This window comes from Acartia tonsa, chromosome 3 (assembly GCF_053477335.1).
Source record: "Acartia tonsa isolate MP-2025a chromosome 3, ASM5347733v1, whole genome shotgun sequence".
Classification (NCBI taxonomy): Eukaryota; Metazoa; Arthropoda; class Copepoda; order Calanoida; family Acartiidae; genus Acartia; species Acartia tonsa.
The window spans coordinates 8964447-8986119 of record NC_137262.1 but is presented as its reverse complement, the minus strand read 5'-3'; the positions used below and the strand labels follow the sequence as shown (position 1 = coordinate 8986119).

General features: G+C 31.2%; 2 protein-coding genes across 2 annotated transcripts in view; both read right to left on the bottom strand.

Moving 5' to 3' along the window:
- Window positions 1–21673, bottom strand: part of LOC145313231 (uncharacterized) — a 128706-nt gene that overhangs the window by 49097 nt on the left and 57936 nt on the right. The gene's annotated exons all lie outside the window — the stretch shown is intronic.
- LOC145315090 (neo-calmodulin-like) lies at window positions 1561–10226 on the bottom strand. The gene is made up of 8 exons (XM_080155133.1): window positions 10150–10226; window positions 7757–7822; window positions 6991–7095; window positions 6129–6222; window positions 5766–5818; window positions 5159–5238; window positions 2323–2374; window positions 1561–1786 (listed from the first exon to the last, which is right to left on the bottom strand). Exons 1-8 carry the CDS (start codon window positions 10195–10197, stop codon window positions 1697–1699), a joined length of 588 nt encoding a protein of 195 aa, XP_080011259.1. The 5' UTR covers window positions 10198–10226; the 3' UTR covers window positions 1561–1696.

The window sequence follows — 21673 nt, the reverse complement described above, 5'->3', positions numbered from 1 at the left end:
TGAAGTTTAAAATATGAAAGCAGCCGAGCGCCTCCGAAGAAAAGGTTAGTTAGCTATCACTTTCTTATAATAGTTATTTATCGCATAGCATTATTAACAGATTTCCGTGGATTTAAAAATGTACAATCATAAGATTAAAACCAGTTTTTATTGTACATTTTTATAATCAGAGAAAACTGGATATAAAACGATGCAATACATGATTTTTCAGAATGGCTTAGAACTGGTTCTAATCCAACGGATATTAGTCGGTTTCGAAAGCCATACTGTGAAAAATTGTTTAATTTTCACTAAAAGGCAAAATAGCAAAAAATAAAGGGGTGTTTAAAGATAACAGGTTGGAAAACTAGAAGGATTTTGCTGTAGTAATGATTTAAGGTCGTACCGAATTTACAATATGATTTTGCAGCATTGATGGTACACCAAAAAAAAGTTTTGAACCCAAATTAAATAAAAACATGACAAATGAAAAACTGAAACTTTTTCAGATGATAAATTGTTTTTTATTGTTCAATGCTGAAAAGAGCTAAACATTTAAAATAAATTTAATATATTTCAAAGTATAGCTGCTCTGTATTTTATTTATTACAATATTATTTTGAAAATTTGTTTCAGACCATGATGATATCTTTTCACAACAAAAAATATATATTTATTTAAATTTTTACCTAAAATACAAAGCAAACAAATGAATAAATTACATCTAATCATGGAAAGAAAACGAAGTAGCAGGTTACGTCGTATTTTCACAGTAGCTTTTCTCCTATTTTTAGCCCTTGTGGGCCAATCATTAAAATTTATCTAACTTAATCTAACCTAAAGTAACCTATCCCATGCTTCGATTTCTTTCCATGATCCGAATTTTTTTTATAAATTGGCACTTTTTTATTTAAATGAATAGTAATATTATCAATATGATATGATATTAGAATTACAAAATTAATTCAAAATTTTTTAATACAAGCTATAAATTAAAGGTGATCAATTACTTCCCCATATTCTCATATCCGCAAAGTGAATCATAATCGCAAATATAGACACAAATGCAGACACATAAGATGTGATATTTCATGAGGAGGTTGTTAAAAAGGGTAAGGGGCTGTTTGTGCTGTTTTAATAAAATAAAAGTTTTGATGTGTGTTACTATGCGGAAGTACATGCACACCTTATTTAAATAAAAAGAAGGCACTATTCACATATTTGGATCATGGAAAGAAAACTAAGTAGCGGTTTTCGTCGAAATTTCACAGTAACTTTTTTAGGTTCGATTAAAAAAATGTTAATGAATGCCCCACAGGATTATGAAAAGCTACTGTTAAAATACGACGATACCCCCTACTTCGTTTTCTTTCCATGATCTACAGATTTCTTTTAAGCAAGTATTTATAAGAAAATAATACTATTATTTTTACTAGGAGCTTCGTCCCTAGCATATAGTTAAACTAACCAGAAAGAACTTTGAATCATAATTTACCTAATATAAAGGAATATAATATATGAAAAGCATGGCTCGGCAGCCGCGCGTCACCCGCAACTTAGCCTCAAATTTAATGCTTTTTGGATGCTTTGATTATTTAAGTAAAAAGCAGGGCTCGGCAGCCGCGCGTCACCCGCTATTTAGCCTTAAATTTAATGCTTTTTGGATGGTTTGATTAATTAAGCGGCTGCCGAGCCCTGAAGAAAAGGTAATGATTATTTATCCTTTATATTCATAAGTTTCCCGCTTCTTTGCTCTTTCCTTCTCTAGTTGCATTTCTTTTTCCTCGTCTTCTTTTAATTTCTTGGCCTAAAATCAAATTAACACAACTTAAAATCAGGATTTTACTGCAGCAGCCAAGAGGCTTCAAAAGAATTTCAGAATTTAGGTTTGAGGATGCAACAACAACAAAATTTGCAGCCACTTTAGAAATTTATCAGGCGCAACCGTTCACAGTGACTCTCAGCATAAACAGCCAGCTCACTTTCAGCAATTAGCTCATATAGTTGTATTTTCCCACAGGAGTATTATCAAAGTACGAGATGATGCTTGTTGGTCAGTGAATAGTATACTGTGAATACTGTATCTTTACCTAGCGTCCAGGCCCCTAGAGGACCTTAGAGATACTTGAAGGGATGGGGAAGAAAGTCGACCCCTAACTCTTAGTTTTTATTAAAAGAAAAAGTGTAGTAATTTTTTCTATGGGCGATTATCTTAGAATGTTGAAGGTAATCTGTTTAATGGTTAGCGAGATCCTTCGTAACAGACAGAAAGACACACACAGATATCCTGTTACTTTATTATGAGGATAAAAAATATAAATCTAAAGAAAAAGAAAAAGTAACCTGAGCAAATTTATCATTTGGAATAATAAGTGGAAAACCTCCCATCATCACTCTTAAAACAATAATAAGAAATAACATTGATTCCAGTTTCATTTGAACCATAGGCGTGCGGTAGTGGAAGATGATGGAAGTACCTCAACAGATTATGACGTCATATGATAGAATAGCCAATGAGAGGCCACTATACACTGTAATTGGCCAATGATAAAATTTATGCTGGCCTCCATTGGTTATTTTATTTATGAAGTCATAATCTGTTGAGGGACTTTAATCATCTTCGCGGTAGTGTAGAGTTAAAATTAAAAGGCCTGCCACCCCCTTATGGTTTCGCCCCCTCCTCCCGGCCCTGGTGTGCACGCTGTGCACGTCATTGATTTGAAAGTTGAAATAAATATAAATCTATTTCATAAATTAAAGAAGTTACACAATAAATCACTGACGTCTGTCTTCCTTTTACTTTATAAATAACTAGCGGCTACGCCCCTAGTATCTAGGAGCATAAAGGGATATGAAAGAGCAGAAAAATAGCCTAAAACCCAGACTTGTTTTTTATAAAAAAAAATTTGCCTAAAACTATCTCATGACTTATACGAAACTTCACTGTAAAGAAGAACAACATCGGTTCTCTTTTACTACAGACAAAAAATGCTTACTACTTTATATAACAGGATTATAAACTTTTTTACTTCCAATTTCTAAAAAGATATTTTATCAAAATATCCTTTCCTTACCTTAGATTTAAAACAATATCATTGCTAAACTATTATACATTTTACACAAGGAATGTGTACAAAAAAATAAATAAAGAGGAGTTTTAAAATATGTTCTCACTTATTAAAACTATACAGAATCTAGTACTTTTTTAATAAAAGAGTAATCTTCCATTAATAAATCCGATTATCCCTGAAAAAAATTGCGCCAACAAATAACTAGAGAATACTCCCTACATCCAATTTGATTAGAACTTTTCATATGAATAAATTGATCAGTTTTAAAGTAGTTGCATACAAATCTTTAAGTCGCGTTTTCAAGAGTGGCCATGCAGCTTGGAATTTGAACATCCACATCCACATAAATGCTTTCCATTTAAAACTCTTTGTTACAAAGAGTCTTCTGCTCTAAAAAAACAATCGTTTTCATTTCTCAAAGAGATGGATTTAGACGTATTTTTATGACGTCACCTTGTGGATTATAGAAATCTGGGTGGCTTGTGGGAGGGATTAGCCACCCAATAATGCAACATGTTTAAGCAACTCTTTTAGGACATTTTAAATTTTTAATTATTAGTACAAATTCAAATAATCATTGTAATGAAGTTCAGATTTTATAGCTTATAAACTTTAGTACTGTCATTAAATCATCATTAGACTTTAAACGCTAATGACAAAATCTAACAGCAGTATAGTAGATACAGCTTTCTAGTGCCAATGATTGCATTTTAGCAAATAAGCCCTGTCTAAGATATTTTAAATGAATGACAATTTTAAAAATGCTTAATGGTAAAAAAACTTAAAATTTAAATGGAAATTTCTATACAATTTTCCACTTGTTTCAAAGATAAAAGGCTTAAAATTAATAGGAGAATTCCTTAATATCACTCTCTCTTTAAAAAGTGAGCATTACGCCTCGAAACTGTTTTGTGGTGGTGCTGAATTTGTGTAAAGTTTGCAACCTGGTTTGCATTTATAACCAGGGAGGGAGGAGACATTGGGCTGTTTGTTACACTAGTCCCCAAAGTTTTATAATAACGTTTTCTTATTCTTTGGGTCAACAACTTTGGGGCCTTTTATTTTAAGTTGAGTGTCCAAACGTTTCAACAACTAATTGTAATTTACAAGAGGGGTAATTTTGTATATCATCATTGGGGATGTATATTAATTTATCAGCCATTGTCTTATCCCTTTATATCCCTGATTTATAATAGCGTCATCAGCGGGGAAATTAAACCAAGCACTAAGGTTGTATATTACAGGTTCCATCTTACAATTAGAGCAGGGATCTTAAGGGATAAGACAATGGACGATGAATTGATATACATTCCAAAATGACGAAAAAGATGATTCCTCCTTATATTTTAAAATCGTTGGTTGAAAAGATTGGGCACTACAAGTTTGAAACCAATAAATCCAAAATCATAGTTTTTGATCTGACGAAAAATGTAATGTGGTTACAGAAAACTTTATATATATTGATAATATTTCAATAAGTATTGATCTGATTGAGTTCTCTTTTACGGGGAAGCTTCACGTTGATCCCTGGTTAGATCTAAGCCTTGGAATGGTTTTCGGCTATTTTTCTATCCCTTCTCACCCCGTTGAATACAAAGCCCATAAATGCTGAAGGTGCAGCCGCTAGTTTATAAATATGTATTGCAGTTATATTTAAAGCAATTGTCATGATGTAACTTTTAGAATGTTCCCTTATTTAAATTATCACAAAACGCCCTAGCATTAAATTAAATTTTGAAAATATTGTAGTTTACATTTGTTTTCATTGTTACTAGAATTCAGAGATATTAATCATAATTAATTTATTTATAAATTCCATTTAACGTGTATAGACTGTAAAAAGTTCTTTAAACCAATTTTTATATAATCCCCTACAAAGAAAAGAAGTTGTATTTACTAAATTGTTTTTGTTTGCTTTAACAAATAAGATTTGCAATTTGATTCAATCAACAGGTAATTAAAATAAAAATAAAATCTCCTGTTGATTATGACATTACTTTTCTTATATGATTAACATTAAAAACATGCTGTTGTTGAAAAAGATGCAGTAAAAATGCAATTTCTCTTTTAAAAAAACAATTTGAAATGAGAAAAGGTTTTGTTTTTACCTAAATTCTGAATAGCTGATTTTTCCATCTCCATTTTTGTCAACTGTCTTTATCATTTCTTCAATTTCTTTGCCTGCTATCTAAATGATAATTGGTATTACATATTTTAAAGAAAAGCAAGTTATTTTCTAGTATGGCTTCGAAAACCGATTGATATCTGCTGGACCAATTTTCAGCCAGAATAAAAAGTCATGTATAGCATCGTATTACGGAAAATTTTGCCGGACCTCCAGCCCATCGGGGCTTACAAACCTTGTTTTAATCTTAAATTTTTTTGACATCTTAATATCCGCGGAAAGCTGTCTATAATGCGATGCGATAAATAACACCTTGAACACCTTTTATATCTCTAAATAAGTTTTACTATATTAGCTCGACTACTTCAGTTTTTTTAAAAATACTTTGTTAAAGTCATAAAACATTTTGTTCCGATACTGGATGACCTAGCAAGATTTGGGGACGTCTTATGGCCATAAAGCTTGTGTATAATTATACCCAATTATGTAAAATTATGAGATTTAGTTATAGCCTTCCATCTTTCAAACACAGGAAATAAGAAGAAAAAAGGGGAAGGTGCCGCTCTGTCCCCCTCCGGGTTATAGATTACCTTTCCTGGAAGGTGCATAAGTACAAATTTAAGTTCATTGGCAGGTATACATCCTAGATAAATATACATTATTTATAAAATAAATTTTGTTTTCAATCAATTTAAAAAAACAACACGAAACCTTTCTAGCAAAAAATAGCTTTTAAAATATCTTTTTACAATTTGAGTTGCTTAAAAACATTTATTTAGTCAAATTTTTCCCTAACACACAAAATTTTGCTGCTTTTGAATGATCCCTTCAAGAGGAGTTTCCGTTGTAATAAAAAAACCATAAGGAACTTAGATAGGGTAGCATCTCCCTTTTTCACCCCCCCCCCCCTAGAAAATATCTGTGCACACACCACACTGTTATATAATGCTTACCATCTGGATCTTTGCTGAAAACTCTGAATGTATCTTTGAAATGTATTTCTATATCTATTTCTCCTACTTTCTCTCCCATCACTTGAAGAAAATCCTAAAAAATTAACAATTTGTACAAATAAATTATACATTTTACACTAGCAGCTACGCCCCAAGAAGCTCTTGAGGAACTTTAAGATGGAGGTACCCTTCCACAAAATATTTCTAAACCTTTCTAGGGTTTATGAGAAGAGTCAGTGTAATGGAGAACCTTATCGGTTTAGCTGTTTGCGAGATCCTTAGGTACAGACAAAAACATCTTGTTACTTTTAAATAAGGATAAACAAAGTACAAGAATGCCCATCTGTCTCTGTACATATAAAATTTAAAATAGCTCGTAAACGGCTGGACCAAGATCCTTACGCAATTTTGATAATGACTATAAATCTTGCGGAGATATTTAAAGGATAATAGGCCTTCTTTAAGTTCTTAAAGTAAAAATAAGCACCACGCAAGGGGTGGTTCAATAAAGTTATGCAATTTAAATCAAAATTCGTTAGGGAAAAAGCTATGTGTCTTTTCACCTATGAACAAAAAATCTTTGAAAACGATGGGAAATCTAATTTTTTTACTATTAACCTTAAAACGTTTAAAAAATAAGATATGTAGAATCTACAAAAACATCATAGGTGCTAAAAGCTGCTAAAATGCAGTCGGACTGTCATGGATGTTGTATACTTGAGGTCTTGCTTTATTAGCAGCTATGTAAATCTTATTTCCCCTATAGCGCTTCGAACTGACAGATGGACAGACAGACAAATTGAATTATAGAGTAGCTTCACTACTAACAAGAATTTGACCCACATACCCTTAATATTTTTACCTGAAAATCCAAGGTTCCCGTGCCATCATCTATTTGATTAATCATGTCCTGAACCTCGACATCTGTAGGATTCTGGCCAGCTCGTCTCATAGCGTATTGTAATTCCTTTACAATAAAACAGCGTATAGTGTCCAATAAAAAATGACGTCATACAATACAAATTGCCATTAATGGGCTAGTATACAATTTAGCATTAGTCAATTACAATGTATAATGGCAAATCAGTGGTCATTTGTATTGTATGAAGTCATTTTCTTTTGGACACTATGCACTGTTTCCTTTAAAATCATTTAGAAAAGCAAAGCTTTTCTACAATTAGGGTCGGTAGATAAAAGCTTTCATATTTTATTGTAGCAGGCTAGAATCGCTCTATTGATATAAAATTCTACATTTTAATTCCTGCAAAAATTGGGTACAATCTGTAAATCGATGCAAGAATTACAACCACAAAGTCTGTAACCTAACCAAGACATGAGATATGTTGATTTATTTGCTAAAAAATGACGCCATACTGGCCTACCATTGGTCAATCAAAATGTATACTGACCTGCCATTGATAATTTAGTCTCTGTTTTGGATTATCATTGGTCATTTGTATTGTATGGCCTAATTTTTTTATAGACACTATAAAGAGTTTTGCTGAAAAATTCTTATATGATTTTTAAAATGATGATTAATAGAACGATAAAGAATAATGTTAGTGTTGTTTTTATCTATTATCAAATAAGAGTCAAAAGCAAAAAAGTTTTATTATAGTTTATCTTACCCCATGAGGTATTGTTCCACTTTTAGTCCAATCAAAATGATCAAATGCTTCTTTATAAGCTTCAACCTAAAATGTGAAAAAAATATTAGAACAAGGAAGAGTTATAGCAATAATAACAAAGCTTAACCAGACAAATAATAAATTAATTTTGTAGCCTGGTGTTGACATAGAATGTACATATTTATGGAGGCAATATAAAATGGTCATGATCTCTCATTTGTAGGCATAAAAAGTTTTGACACTTTTATTCAATCTTGAAAGAGTTGTACAAACTAGAAGTATCCAAAATTTTCCAACAACAAATTTAATCTACAGATGGGTTAATTTTGTTTATTATAACTTGAGGAGTACACTAATTAATCGTATATTGCATCTTGCCTGTTACTCTGTTAACCCTTATGTCCCTCCTCCCCTATTGGCTATTCTTAATGATATTCGAAAATAAGATTGGGGGTGGGAAGTTAGGTTAGGTGACTGCAGGTATAGGCCCCACAGGGTTAGGACCCCAACACTGTTATTAATATAATTGATTTACAATTTACAATCATTAAAGAAATAAGAGGGATGGGGTTATCAGTGCACAACAGGCATTCTATGTGAAAGCACCTTTATTTATGCTTAAAACTAAAGCATCATCAATATGCCTATAAAAGTGCAGCATACTGTATAACAGCGAAATCCATACACACTGTAAAGAATTAAACTGTCTGTCCTTAAATCAGGAGACCCTTAGCTACAGCCATAGCTTACAATAATAGGCTATACCTAGAAAATCCATAAAATCTTTAACTTTAAAGTCTTTTTGGGGGAATTAAAATAAAACATAAAGAAATAAAAAATTTAAAAACTGTATTTTTTATAGTGTAATGAAATATAAATAGGAAAAGTTTTAATCAAAGCAGCAAATATTGAGATTGGCTTTGATGCACTATGAGCTTGCAAATAAATATTAACAAATATGGCCTAATACAGTATATGCAGATGCAAAAATCAAATGCAATTTTATTATTTTTCCGGCTTGGATAAAGAACACATTTTGAAAAGTTAGTTATTTTATGTTTGTTTATTTTCAAAAAAGGAGATATACTGTCAATAATGTTTTCTCGTATTCATTCGAAACCGGTGGATTAGAACCGGTTCTCATCAATACGAATGAGTTATGTGTAGCATCGTATTATATCCAGTTTTCTACGAATAAAAAAATGTACATTCATAAGATTAAAACCATTTTATTTAGCCCTTGCCATCGGCATCTCCGCGGAAAGCTGTTTATAGAAGAAGTTCCTCCACAGTTTTTGACGTCATACGATAAAATAACCAATGAGAGGCCAGCATAAATTTTGCAATTGGTCAATTACAGTGTATACTGGCCTCTCATTGGCTATTCTATCGTATGACGTCATAATCTGTGGAGGGACTTTAATCATCTTCCTGTTTATAATACGATGCGAGAAATAACTATTACAAAACTATTATGCGTATCTACTCATTAACTAAGGCATCTACTTACGCTAGTCAGTAGGTACGTATGTCCGTAAGTTCTGTTTATGGTTTTGGATGCATTTTGAGTAGAATAACATTTCTTGAATAGAAATTGCATGTCCCTTACATTTAATACTGACGTCGATAAACTCATATTTATCATAACAGCCGAGGAATTAACAAACAGATGGACGGACAGACAGAATGATATAAGCAGTAATATGTAGAGATTAGACGTCCAAGCTTTTTTTTGGGGGGGGTGGTAAAAATTTTAAGGGGGGGGGGGTAAAATGGCGCGTGAAACTTTTTTTTACCCCTCCCAAAATTTTTACCCCGGGGGTAAAATTTGCTTGGGGGGGGGTAATTACCCTCCTGAAATCTGTTGGCAGGGGTAAATTTAGTTTACCCCCCCAAAAAAAATTTACCCCCGGGGTAAAATTTTTTTGGGGGGTAATTTAAATTTGATTAAATATTTAGTATTAAAAATGGCGCGAAGCGCGCAAATTTTTTTTTATTAGAGATTTTTTATTTTTTTTTTGGGGGGGGGGGTAAATACCCCCTCCTAAATGGTTGGGGGTGCCTACGGCACCCCCAGGGTAGGGGTAAATTTAAATTTTAAATGGGGGGGGGGGTAAAATGAAAAAAAATTGGCACCCCCAAAATCGTTTGGGGGGGGGGGGGGGTATTCGCCCCATTACCCCCCCCCCCTTGGACGTCTATGATGTAGAGTACTATCACCAATTAAAAATGCTTGGATTAAAACCTGAAACATTTACATTTATACAAAATAAATAAATATATCTTAGTGTATTAGAATAGTGTATTTACAAATATGTTGAAAAATATTCTAGCTTTAATTTAAAGATCATGTTCCTTTCTGAGAATTCAAGGAAAACATGAACTAATTTTACCTCTTCAGGTTTTAAAGGTTTATTCATCATGGATCCTGTGTTCATCATTTTTATTCTGAAATTAAAAATCTATTTTAACATTAATTAACCATATTATAAAATGTTTGCTTTTAGTAAATGTTTTCCTGTTTGTATAAAAGATGTTTTATTATAATTTGGCCCTAAAAATTAATTTTCCAAATCATATTTTACAAATAAATGATTAATCAATATATTATTACTTGGATGCTGTTTTATCTACTCTGATGAAATGATGCTCTCAGTCGGCTAAAATAACGATACCCCATCCCTTCCAATTGGATGAACGAACTGAGCAATATATAAGTCTAAATAATTGACGACAAATTTACCCATAAATCTATTAAATGATAGCTTCCCTGTTGAGCTGTTTTTCTTTCCTCACCGAAAAAATGAAAAATTATTCCTTATTTTGACAGTAGACACGTTATCCTCCCCCTAAACATATCCTAGAAAATAGAAATAGTATATAACCAAAAATAGTAACTTTAACCAAATTCAGCCCCATACAATTGGTAGAATTCTGTTTCATGCAATTTTAATGGCTTGTGGCGACCATATGGCCTTAATAAAAGACGATCATAAATGATAAATTATGTAAAGGGTTATTTACCCTCCCTAATACTTTGAACCCCTTAAAATTTTAAAAAATACATTAGATTACCCATATACTCCCACCTAAAACCTTTGTAAACCCTCATCTTATATTTTCACCTTAAAAAAAGCTTGGACGTCCTTGCTTTCAATTTAAATAACAAACATATTATTTTCCAAATAAAATAAGTGGTGGAAAGGGTAACGGCTGGTAAAAAAGGATTTAGCCAGGGATCTAAAGGAATAAGACAATGACAAATACATTGATGCATATCCCCAATGATGCTACACAAAATAACCCCTTCTGTATATTACAATTAATGGTTGAAACGTTTCGACTTTCAACTTTATGAACCAACCAATCAAAAATCAAGTAAAAGTCCCCAAAGTTGTGTAATCAACAGTCCAATGTCCCCTCCCTTCCTGGATTTAGGTGAAAACCTTGTATGCACACTTCTGGTGGTGCAAAACTAATATACCATTGCAATGTAATTGAAAACTCTCTTCTTGGCTTTTTATTTACAAACTTTTGAGATGCATGGCCAATTACAATTTTTTGCACTCAATTTTGCTCAAAGAGGAAGAATCTAGAGAAAATATGAAAGGTAGAAATTCGGATCATGGAAAGAAAACGAAGTTGCGGGTTTCGTCGTATTTTCACGGTAGCCTTTCTCCTATTTCTATCTCCTACAATCATTAACATTTACTTAACCTTACCTAACCTAAAATAAACTTTCAAATGTTACTGTTAAAATACGATAAAACCCGCAACTTCGTTTTCTTTCCATGACCCAGAAATTCAAATGTGAAAAAATGATATTTTTACCTTGTCTTATAGATTTACTAGTAGACTTTAGAGGTTAAAAAGTGGGATAGTAGTCAAGGGGGTGTTTAGCTCACCTTCACCTTGGGATCTGTAAAAAAATACATCCTGGCATTTTTTCATAAAACTACTCTTTTTGATTCTTCTTTGAAAAAAAACTTGCATTTGTAAACTCACCAAATTATTCTGTCAAAAAGGTCAATATCGATAAATTATTTCCTCTTTTTACACATCTAGTCAGTCTTTTTACAAACAAAAATCAAATATAAATACTTACTTTACTTTTGTATAAAAATAAAGTTGCAAAAAAAACAATTAAAAACTTTGAAATAAAATTATTTGACAAATAATCTGTTTTGTTATTTGATGAAATAAATTTATGAAATACAGATTTTTAAAATTTAATTGCAAACATAAACAAAATTTGCATACAGCGGCGGTGGGGTGAAAGGAAAATTTGGCAAAATATTTGCAAATTTGCTAATAGGATGGTGTACAATCATTACAGCACAGTTTTATAATAGCAAAATCTAAATATTCACAGTGAAGTATAACTTCAGAGTAAGACAACTATTAGATTATATTCCGAATCCTAGGGTTGAATTGAAGAATCAGATAATAATACTAAAGTTATGCAATAACATGAAAACTTGGTTAATTTTTTTGCTATTTTTAAAATATTAAAAAGAAACAAAAAAGGAGCTTTGTTGCATAAATGATTTTTGAAAAATATGGTTGCATTTTGGTCTAAATCAAGGACCACATACAAATTGGTTTAACACATGGGCATGATTATTATTGGCTTTTCTCTATTAGTTTAGTACCCAAAGTTTTATAAACAAGTATTCTTTAAAACGTTAGGTACTTGATTGGTTGGTTCAAACTAATTTTCTAATTCTGATCTACACAATGGGTTTTTTGTTTATCATCATTAACCCGAGACATTAGCGTAACAAATATCGCATCCTCTCGTCGATGGGTAGGTAGTGGCTTTGAATTTCGGCGCAAACCATATCAAAACTAAAGACTTTAAAAGTTGTTCTAACTTTATTTGCAGTGTAACAAAAATTTCGTTTTCATCTACTGTTACAATGAAATGTTGTATCTTTAGGAATAAATATGAATAAAATTATTGTGATTGATGCCAGGTTTACCAATTTATTTTTCAACCATTATTTCAATATCCTTGTATTAGGTTGTATGTGGCCTGGTAGTGAAAGATAAGTATAGAAGCCAATATTTCTAACTAACTCTGTCTTACACCATCCAATTGAAATATTAGTTAAGTACTGATTCATTAGAAACTGAGCTAGTTTCTGAATTAGACGATTTTTTTCTATTTGTAACCACAGGTTTTTAAATAAATCAAAAGATCTTCCTTTTTCTGTAAATTAGTAGGTGGTTTTACAAACCAGAAATCTAAGGGGATAAGACAATGGACAATACATTGTTGTACATAAACCTCCAATTACAATAAACAAAATTTCACCTTCTGACTTCTGTAGATTAAAATTTATAATGAAAAAGTTTGGTCACTTCTAAATTAATATTCAATAAAAGGCCCTTAAATATTTAGGCCAACAAATGAGAGAGTTTGTTTATTAAGCTGTGGGTATAATCATAATTTATAGTCTAAGGTCTTCTCTCTCTCTCTCTGTAAGACAACAATACAACAAGAAAGGTATGTAAATTTAAATCAACAGAAGTGTAAAAAGTTTTGGTGGATATGAGAAATAATTTGATATACTAATCCCTCAAAAAAAATACAATTTGTACTGATTATTTACATTATGGATAGCCAACTAGCTGCTTTAAAATACCTTAATCCAGACTTTTGTAGAAAATATCGGGGCTATAGCACTTACACATCCAGCAAATTTACAGTTGATGTATTTTTGGCAAAATGTTTTTTTACTTTTTCTCATGCCATAAATACATCCAACACTGGCATTTACACATCCATACTTTTTCAATTATATGTCATAAATACATCCAACACTGGCATTTCCACATCCATACTTTTTAAATGATATGTCATAAATACATCACTGGCAAATATACATCTAGATTAATTTATGATTTTGTACAGTATGTATAGGTTTAAAACTTTTTACCCTATTTTAGTTACTCTTCCCTATTTACAATTAATTATATTTTGTACAGTATGTATAGGTTTTAAACTTTTTACCCTACTTTAGTTACTCTCCCCCTATTTACTTCCCTTTTTCTCAAGATGCTCCCTACAGAACATCAAAACATTTCCACAGGTGGTCAAATTATTGCTATATAATTAATATTATAATTTAAATATTTATTGTTAGTTCATTGTTTTATTATGGCGGAGCCAGATGCTATTTTTTGTGACTACAAAAACAACAGGGATTAAAACCCACAAATTTCTGGAAAGAAGAATCCTGGAAATGCTACCAGGACCCTATACAGGGATTCAAGGGACAGGACCTCCAAGACCCCACAATCAATATGGAAGTGGGGACTCATTGGTTGATGATTTTGGTAGACCAAAATATAGAATTGTGACAAGGTCAAGATCGTCACAACAATCCATCACATAATGCTTTTTTTATTTTAACCTGACAAATATATTTTAATTTAAATCTTTATAATGCTTTTTATTTTAACCTGACAAATATATTATAACTAAAATAATATACAAGTGTGTTTTCTTTTTATTTTGTGTTAAATTTCTGAGGATGTATAAATGCCAGTGTTGGATGTATTTATGACATATAAATGAAAAAGTATGGATGTGTAAATGCCAGTGTCGGATGTATTTTTGACCTATGTATAAAAATATGGTATGTATTTTTGCCAGTGTTGGATGTATTTATGGCATGAGAATCGACTTTACTGTCATTTATACAGTAAAATTCAGTTTGTCATAAATACATCCAATGCACTGGCAAAAACACATCCACTGTAAATTTGCTGGATGTGTAAATGGCAGTCCCCCAAAATATCTGATAAAACAATTTTATTAAATTCGCTAAATTTGACAAAAAGAAAATTCTCAGGAATACAGGAATAGCACCATAGAAATCAAATAAATCTTCCCTTTAATATTTTTGTTGTTGGAATTTAGAGTCTTGTATGTTGAGAACGGTTAATTGATTAAAATGACCACCATAGTCCTTTCCCTCTTCCTGTAAAATTCTAGAAAACTCAGCAAAATGAAATTAATTCACAATACAAGTTGAGTTTTCAAGTTGTAACTAAATTGAGAAGTAGGATAGAACTTTTCTCTTGTGTCCACTGTCCACTCAATAAGTGAATTAAAGAGTTTTCAAATTTTGAACAGCAGTGATGGTATATGTATAAGCATTAGGCTGATGATGCAGCTTATAGGGCCTTTTATAAAATGACGTCATACAATACAAATGAACATGGATAGGCCAGTATACATTGTAATTAGCCAATGGAAAAATGTATATTGTCCAATTATTGGTCATTTGTATTGTATGGCATCATTTTTTTCAATAGGCACTATTTGATGCTTCTTGGCGGATGCCAGAGTTTTGGATGATTATGTAATAAGAAAAAAATGTCAATAAATTTTAAAGTTTAAGATATCTGTTTAGTGAAATTAGTTTAGTGAAATTAATTGAAATTTTTCAGCTTAAACATTAAATCCTAAAAGAAGGTTAATTTTAGAAAGAGCAAAGCTAAAGGAATAGATAGATATTTTTAGATATCTTAACATAACTTTAAATTTATCATTCTAACTATATAACTAAGTATGTTAAAGCTTAGTAGTAATTATTATCTTATTTTTAATTTATGATGTCATTCCAAATTTTCCTAATTATACATTTCAGAAATGTTTAGGTCTTGGCTGCTAAAAATATTTTAAATTAAACCTTTTTGAATAGAAATTCCTTGATAAAATATTAAATTTTATATAAATTTTTGTGCTATTTTACTTTTCTTTTTTCTCTAGTTTAAAAATGACCTGGGGGTGTTTACGCTTAGCTAGACTCCAACTCAGACTAATTTGCTCAAGTGTTTACTCTTCTATAAAAGTTGGCATCTAAACAAAATTAGCTTCATCAACACTTCACAACATTTTATTATTTGAATTTTAAAAATATTTTCTATTGACACAACAAAAAATGTTTTAAAGTTGATAATTTTCATAGATTGAATACAATAAAAAGATTTTTATGATTAATGTCAACTATATGGTATTTTATAAGTCATTAGTAGAGCTAAAGTAAAGGCTGACGAGTGCCTGAATTGAAATTTGATGGCTGCATCGTTTTGAGTGTACTAGTGAGTCACGCAGCTGAGAGTGGCTGCTTAGTTATGGTCCCATCAGAAGGATAAAAATATATTTACTCTCATTCCAAAAACTATCATCTGAATTTCTAGCACCTAATGAACCCAACCATTATTTGAAATTTAGAGATGCTCGCTCTTGCACATATCTTGCAGGATAAGGAGATGAAGTGCAGTTGAATAAATAATAACAAATATTACATCCCTTGCAATATGCCTTTACATGATTATTATATTAGCTGCTATATTTCATTTTAATACATTTCTATTTATTTTATTATTATATATCGTTTATATTTACAATTACCCTATAATAACTTTACTTGTACAGGAAATCTTTTTAAAAAAATTGTGTAAACTCTCCCCCCTCCCTTATTTTTTTAATAAAATTGAAAATAGAGGAGGGATATTTTTTTCATATACCTGTCCCTTAACCCTGTGGGGCTATAGTGTATCAAATATAACCTAGCCTAACCTGACAATAAAGTGATAAACAAACATACCAAAAATTATCCCACCCCCGTTTTATCAATTTATTCTCAAAATATAAGGGGGGGGGGGGGGAGTTTTTGTGCTTTGTGTGAGAAAGCTAAAAAAATTCTTTAAACAAAAATAATTTTCAGCTTTGGGATAGAAGCTTCAGGAAAAATATGCATGTTTGTGTATTGCCTAGGAAGTTCAGTATGCACAACTTGAAGAAGAAAAAAATGTGAAATGAACAAAAATTTGGCCAAATGCAAATTTCTAATCAATTAAATTAAGATGTGAGGTTGGGCTTTGTGCAGTTCTTACATTTGATTATATGCACATTAGTTCAATAAAGGTTTACTAATTTATTCATACTTAATCAGATTAATTAGTCATTAGAAACTTTTAAATCTTAAATTATCATTAATTGTTTCTTTTAAAAAGTTTCAAGAGATTAAAATGTACATATTTATGTATATTTGATTTTTAAATTATAATAAAAAAATGTCTTTTTATGTTTATGACATCTCCTTATCTTTGATTAAAATTAAAACCAATACAATACCTCCCTGCAAAACACATTACTAACGTTAAAGACTTATAAGGTAAAACACAAGACTTTATTATAAAAACTGTTTTCATAAAAGGAATTTTTCTGACTGAGAAAAAAATATGTCCTGTATGGTTTCGAAACCTATTAATATCCACTGAATTCTGACCGTTTCTGAGCAATACTAAAAAATCATTAAATATATCGCAACATAGACAATTTTCGATGAAAAATAAAATAAAAATCATAAAACCAATGCCAGTTTAGTTTACCAACTGAACTGGAATCAATAATTTTAAATTTTACTATCCAAGGAAAGCTGTCTGTAATAATATGCAATAATTATAACTATTCTCTAATAACATTTAAATTTAGTTGCTTTACATTTTGACACATCCTACTTGTGGTAAATTGGTAATCCTGGCAAATTTGAACCCCTGAATTTGAACAAATTTAGCACTAACACTAACATTAGCAAACACTTTACCTGCACATTAAACCACAGATAAAGACAGGCACAAATATTCAACAATTGTAGTCATGTAATTCTTTAGAATACTTCTAGTATGTTAAACCATTTTATTTAAATTTTTTATTCAATATAAATTCATTGGATCATGGAAAGAAAACGAAGTAGCGGGTTTCATCTTATTTTCAAAGTAGCGTTGCTCTTATTTCTTGCCCTTGGGGGGAAGGGGGGGGGGGGCTCTAATCATGAGAGGCAAACCTTAACATTTAACTTACCTAACCTATCAAAAGCTACTGTGAAAATACGACGAAACCCGCTACTTTGTTTTCTTTCCATAATCCAATTCTACATAGAAGTAACATGATGTTTGTCTATTTATCTGTGAGTGTTTTTGTAATAAAAGATCTTTTTAAAGATTTTATGTTTAAGGAGGGAGGGAGGATACTTACAAACTTCTACGAGAAATCGTCCCTAGAAAAAATAGACCTTCTCAGTAGACGTGTTACTCAAAATACACTTTTTCGAAATTAATTCTTCTGCAGACCTACAAGTTACTTTAGTGGCCTAGAAATACATGTACAAAATCTCTATATTTCTACTGGCTGGCTAGCTAAACTAACTATACCCCCTATCCACCACCTTTACCCCATCGTATAAACGAACTGACCAATAAATAAGGTCCATATTAGCGACTTAAATTGACGACAAATTTTCCCCTGTCAATATATCCATGTAGTCTATATCCATTGTTATTTAGAAGCCTTTTTGTTTACAACTGCGGTTTCCAAGTCCTGAAAAAAAGTAAAATTTTTCTCAATTTTATATACCATTGCGTTAGATTAATTCAATCTACTTAAATCAAATTTATGAAAGAATACAGATTATGCAGATGAAATAAATAACATCAAATATTTTTTATTCAAAAGGTTTTTCATATGAAAAACACCCTCCTGTGCATGCCCTTGTACTCATGGAGGCAGGGGTCATTGGGCTGTTCATTACACTAGTCCCCAAAGTTTTATAATAAGGTTGTCTTAATCATTGGCTTTACAACTTTAGGGACTATTATTGAATTTGATTGGTTGATTCATTAGATTGGGTGTCCAAACGTTTCAACCCCTAATTGTAATCTACAGAAGGGGTAATTTTGTTAATAATCATGGGGGGATGTAAATTACTTTATCGGCCATTGTCATATCCTTGCCTAGTACTGCACAATTCTCATGGCAAAGTAAAGTTCCTATTCTCAGTTTTGTTCATTGTAGTAGAACTTTAGTTTTCCAATTATATTATTTCTCTAGATTTCTTAGTGGTGCTTCACAAAAACTTCACAGCATAAATAGTCGGGTCTTCCAAATGTGCAAAATCAATCACTTTTGTTTTAGATGAATTAAATATTAGAGTTTTTCTTGTTTTTTTCAGACCACCCAATCGATTTGCGTAAACGCGTTTTTACTTTTCTCCAGGTATGACTTGGTAGCTGTTTATTCACAGCTTTGGTTGCAGAATCGGAATGTTAATTTTTAAAATAGTATAAAGCTGATTAAAAGTTACATTTTTTGCTGTCATGTTTTGACTTATGTAGCTTAAGGTTTGAGGAAGAAAAAAATTGCGAGTCTGTTTAAAATGCTGGATAAATACAGCTACCATGCTTCAAAGCTTAACAAATAAATACTAAATTCAAGCCCTACATAACGCTTCTATAAAAAGAATATAACACCTAGTTTTATTAAGATACATTTTAGTTGGACTATTCAAAACTAAATATTTTGTAGCACTCTTTCCCTTTTACCTTAACAAAGAGTTATACGGGAAAAGTTAAAATAAAGGAAAGAGATATAGAGGGGAGGTGGGGGGGAGGGGGGGCACAAATAATTAACTTTGTTTCTAGAAGCAATTCCCAAAGTTAGTTTTGTTGGAAAAATATACATTGTGTGAAGCACTGTTTAGGACAAGAAGGTCAATAATTGGTTTACATGCACTTTATGTTAGGAAAAATTTAGCTTCTTTCAAATACCAATACTTTAAATTCGATTAAGAGTTCTCGCCCCTTGGACCAATTCAAAGCTTCTATTAATGGCATAGATTAAGAAAGATAGGTTAATAGATTACTACATTAAAGTTCAAACTGATTCCAGAATGTTTTTATTAAAAGATGAATAGGTAATAATATTATTATTAAAACAAATTTATGTATAGCAATGTAAAATAAACAATTTTCCACGAATATTAAAATAAAAAATCATAAAATTGCAAACACATTTGTTAGCCCCGAGTAGCCAAAGGCACGAACTAACATTTTCCATTTCAATATCAGCAAAAAAATGTCTATAATACGATGAGTTAAATAAAAATTATTAGACTTTTTTGGTTATTAGAATCCTTAGGGACAACAATATAAAAAAATGGATTGATATTAATAGAAAATGTAATCCAATATTGTCTCTGAGGACTAATCAAGTAAAATTATGATTAAATCTAATCAAAAGTTGTTTCTAAGTTAGTTAATAGTTCGTGGTTATGTGCACTAGAGTGCATGTAGTTTCCATCACAGCTTTATTTGGACCAAAACATTCCCCCATCCTTTTATAAAACAGATAAACATTTTTGGAATGGTGTATAAATCCTTAAAATAAAGTAACAGGATGTCTATCTGTTTGAATGTTTGTACCAAAGGATCTCGCTAACCGCTGAACCTATTGGATTCTCCTTAACAGGGTAGCTTCTCATAGGTACCGGGAAGGTTTATAACTATTTGGGGGAGGGTACAACCACCCTCCCTAGAGAAATCGACAAAAATAAAAAAAACGCTGCCCTGTGGAATTTTTACAATTAGCTAAAAACATAACTAACACCAATTATGGACCGTAAAAATATTTTTGGTAAATAGCTGATTTTAAAATAGAAACAATTTTACGTGTCCCTAGAGGCCTCTAGGGGCGTTTATTACAAATTATGAAAAATTCATCCCTGTAGATTAAAATTAAGATGAAAAAGTTGGTCACTGCTAGTTTGTACCAACCAATCCAAAGTTTCCAAAGTTTTTAAACAAAAAAATGTGTTTATGAAACTTTGGAAGCCAGTATAATTTACACTCCAATGTTCTTACCTCCCTACTTTTCTCTGATATATTTAGGTATAAAAAACTATATTTATTATTTTTGTTTGTTTGTTTTTATGTTATACTTTTTAAAATCATTAAATATAAGTAATAAAAAGGTTTATTTTTCTTTAGAGAGCTAGAGGTGTTTCCATTTCCCTTAGACATAGCTTAAAGTCAGAAGATTCCCTGAAAAGCCATATCTAAACAGTCTAGGGGTTGTTGAGATATTTTCCTTTAACCAAGTCAGATCAACGGACAGGCAGTCAGCATCCTTCTTTTCTTCTTCCTATAGAATTATACTAGCGGCTTCGCCCCTAGCCTCTAGGGGCTTTGCCCCAAGAGGTGATAAAAAAAATTAAGGCGAAAATCGTAAAGGACCATGGAAATCTCCTTCAAAAAAAAGTACCAAGGAAATCTTCTACAAAAAAAATAAAGGACCAAGGAAATCTTCAAAAAAAAAAAAAAAAAAAAAATGGGGGGGGATTTTTTGGTTTTTGGGGGGGTTGGGGGTGTCCCACCCCCCAAGAAAATAGCTTAAAACCACCACACGACCAATAGGTAGATACCCTGAAGAGTAGAATCCGATCGGTTCAGTGGTTACCGAGATCTTAAGGGACAGACAGACAGACGGACAGACGGACAGACAGACATCGTTCTACTTTGTATTATAGATAATAAAAAAATAAACATGGTCGTATTGTGTATATGTCGATCTTAAATGGACAATGCTTAATATAATGCATACCAGTGGGTGTTTGCAATTATCGTTGCAATTTTATGCAAAATTGCTTTAATTTTAATATATTTTAGATTAAACACACAATCATGGGTGCTTTCCATGACTGGCCCTTTTTTGATAATTTTGCGACTTATTAAAATTTGCAGATATGGTAAAATTCTCTCGTTAACCTCTTTTATCTGCTTGTAACATCAAAGCTTTTTATATTTTTCCCGTTTATTAAATTTAAAAAAATGATTGTTCTATCAACTTTAATTTTAAAAAAAAAATTTCATAAATAAATTTTTTAATGTTAATGCATAAAATAATAAAAAATTACATATAAAATGCAATATTACAGTTTTTATAAACATATTAAAAGCCTTTTAAATCCTACAAGAAACAAAACCTAACCTAGTTTTAAGTTTATTTAAAATTATCATTATCATAAAAAACACCGAAAACAAAAATAAGTATTTTAAAGTAAA

What these genes read in the sequence shown, in the direction of transcription:
- LOC145315090 (XM_080155133.1), bottom strand. Translation starts at nt 10,197, where the DNA reads ATGATGAACACAGGATCCATGATGAATAAACCTTTAAAACCTGAAGAG. An exon ending in GTGGAACAATACCTCATGGG is followed by an intron (nt 7,096 to 7,756) that starts GTAAGATAAACT and finishes TTTATTGTAAAG; the next exon opens with GAATTACAATACGCTATGAG. An exon ending in CGGGAACCTTGGATTTTCAG is followed by an intron (nt 6,223 to 6,990) that starts GTAAAAATATTA and finishes TTAATTTTTTAG; the next exon opens with GATTTTCTTCAAGTGATGGG.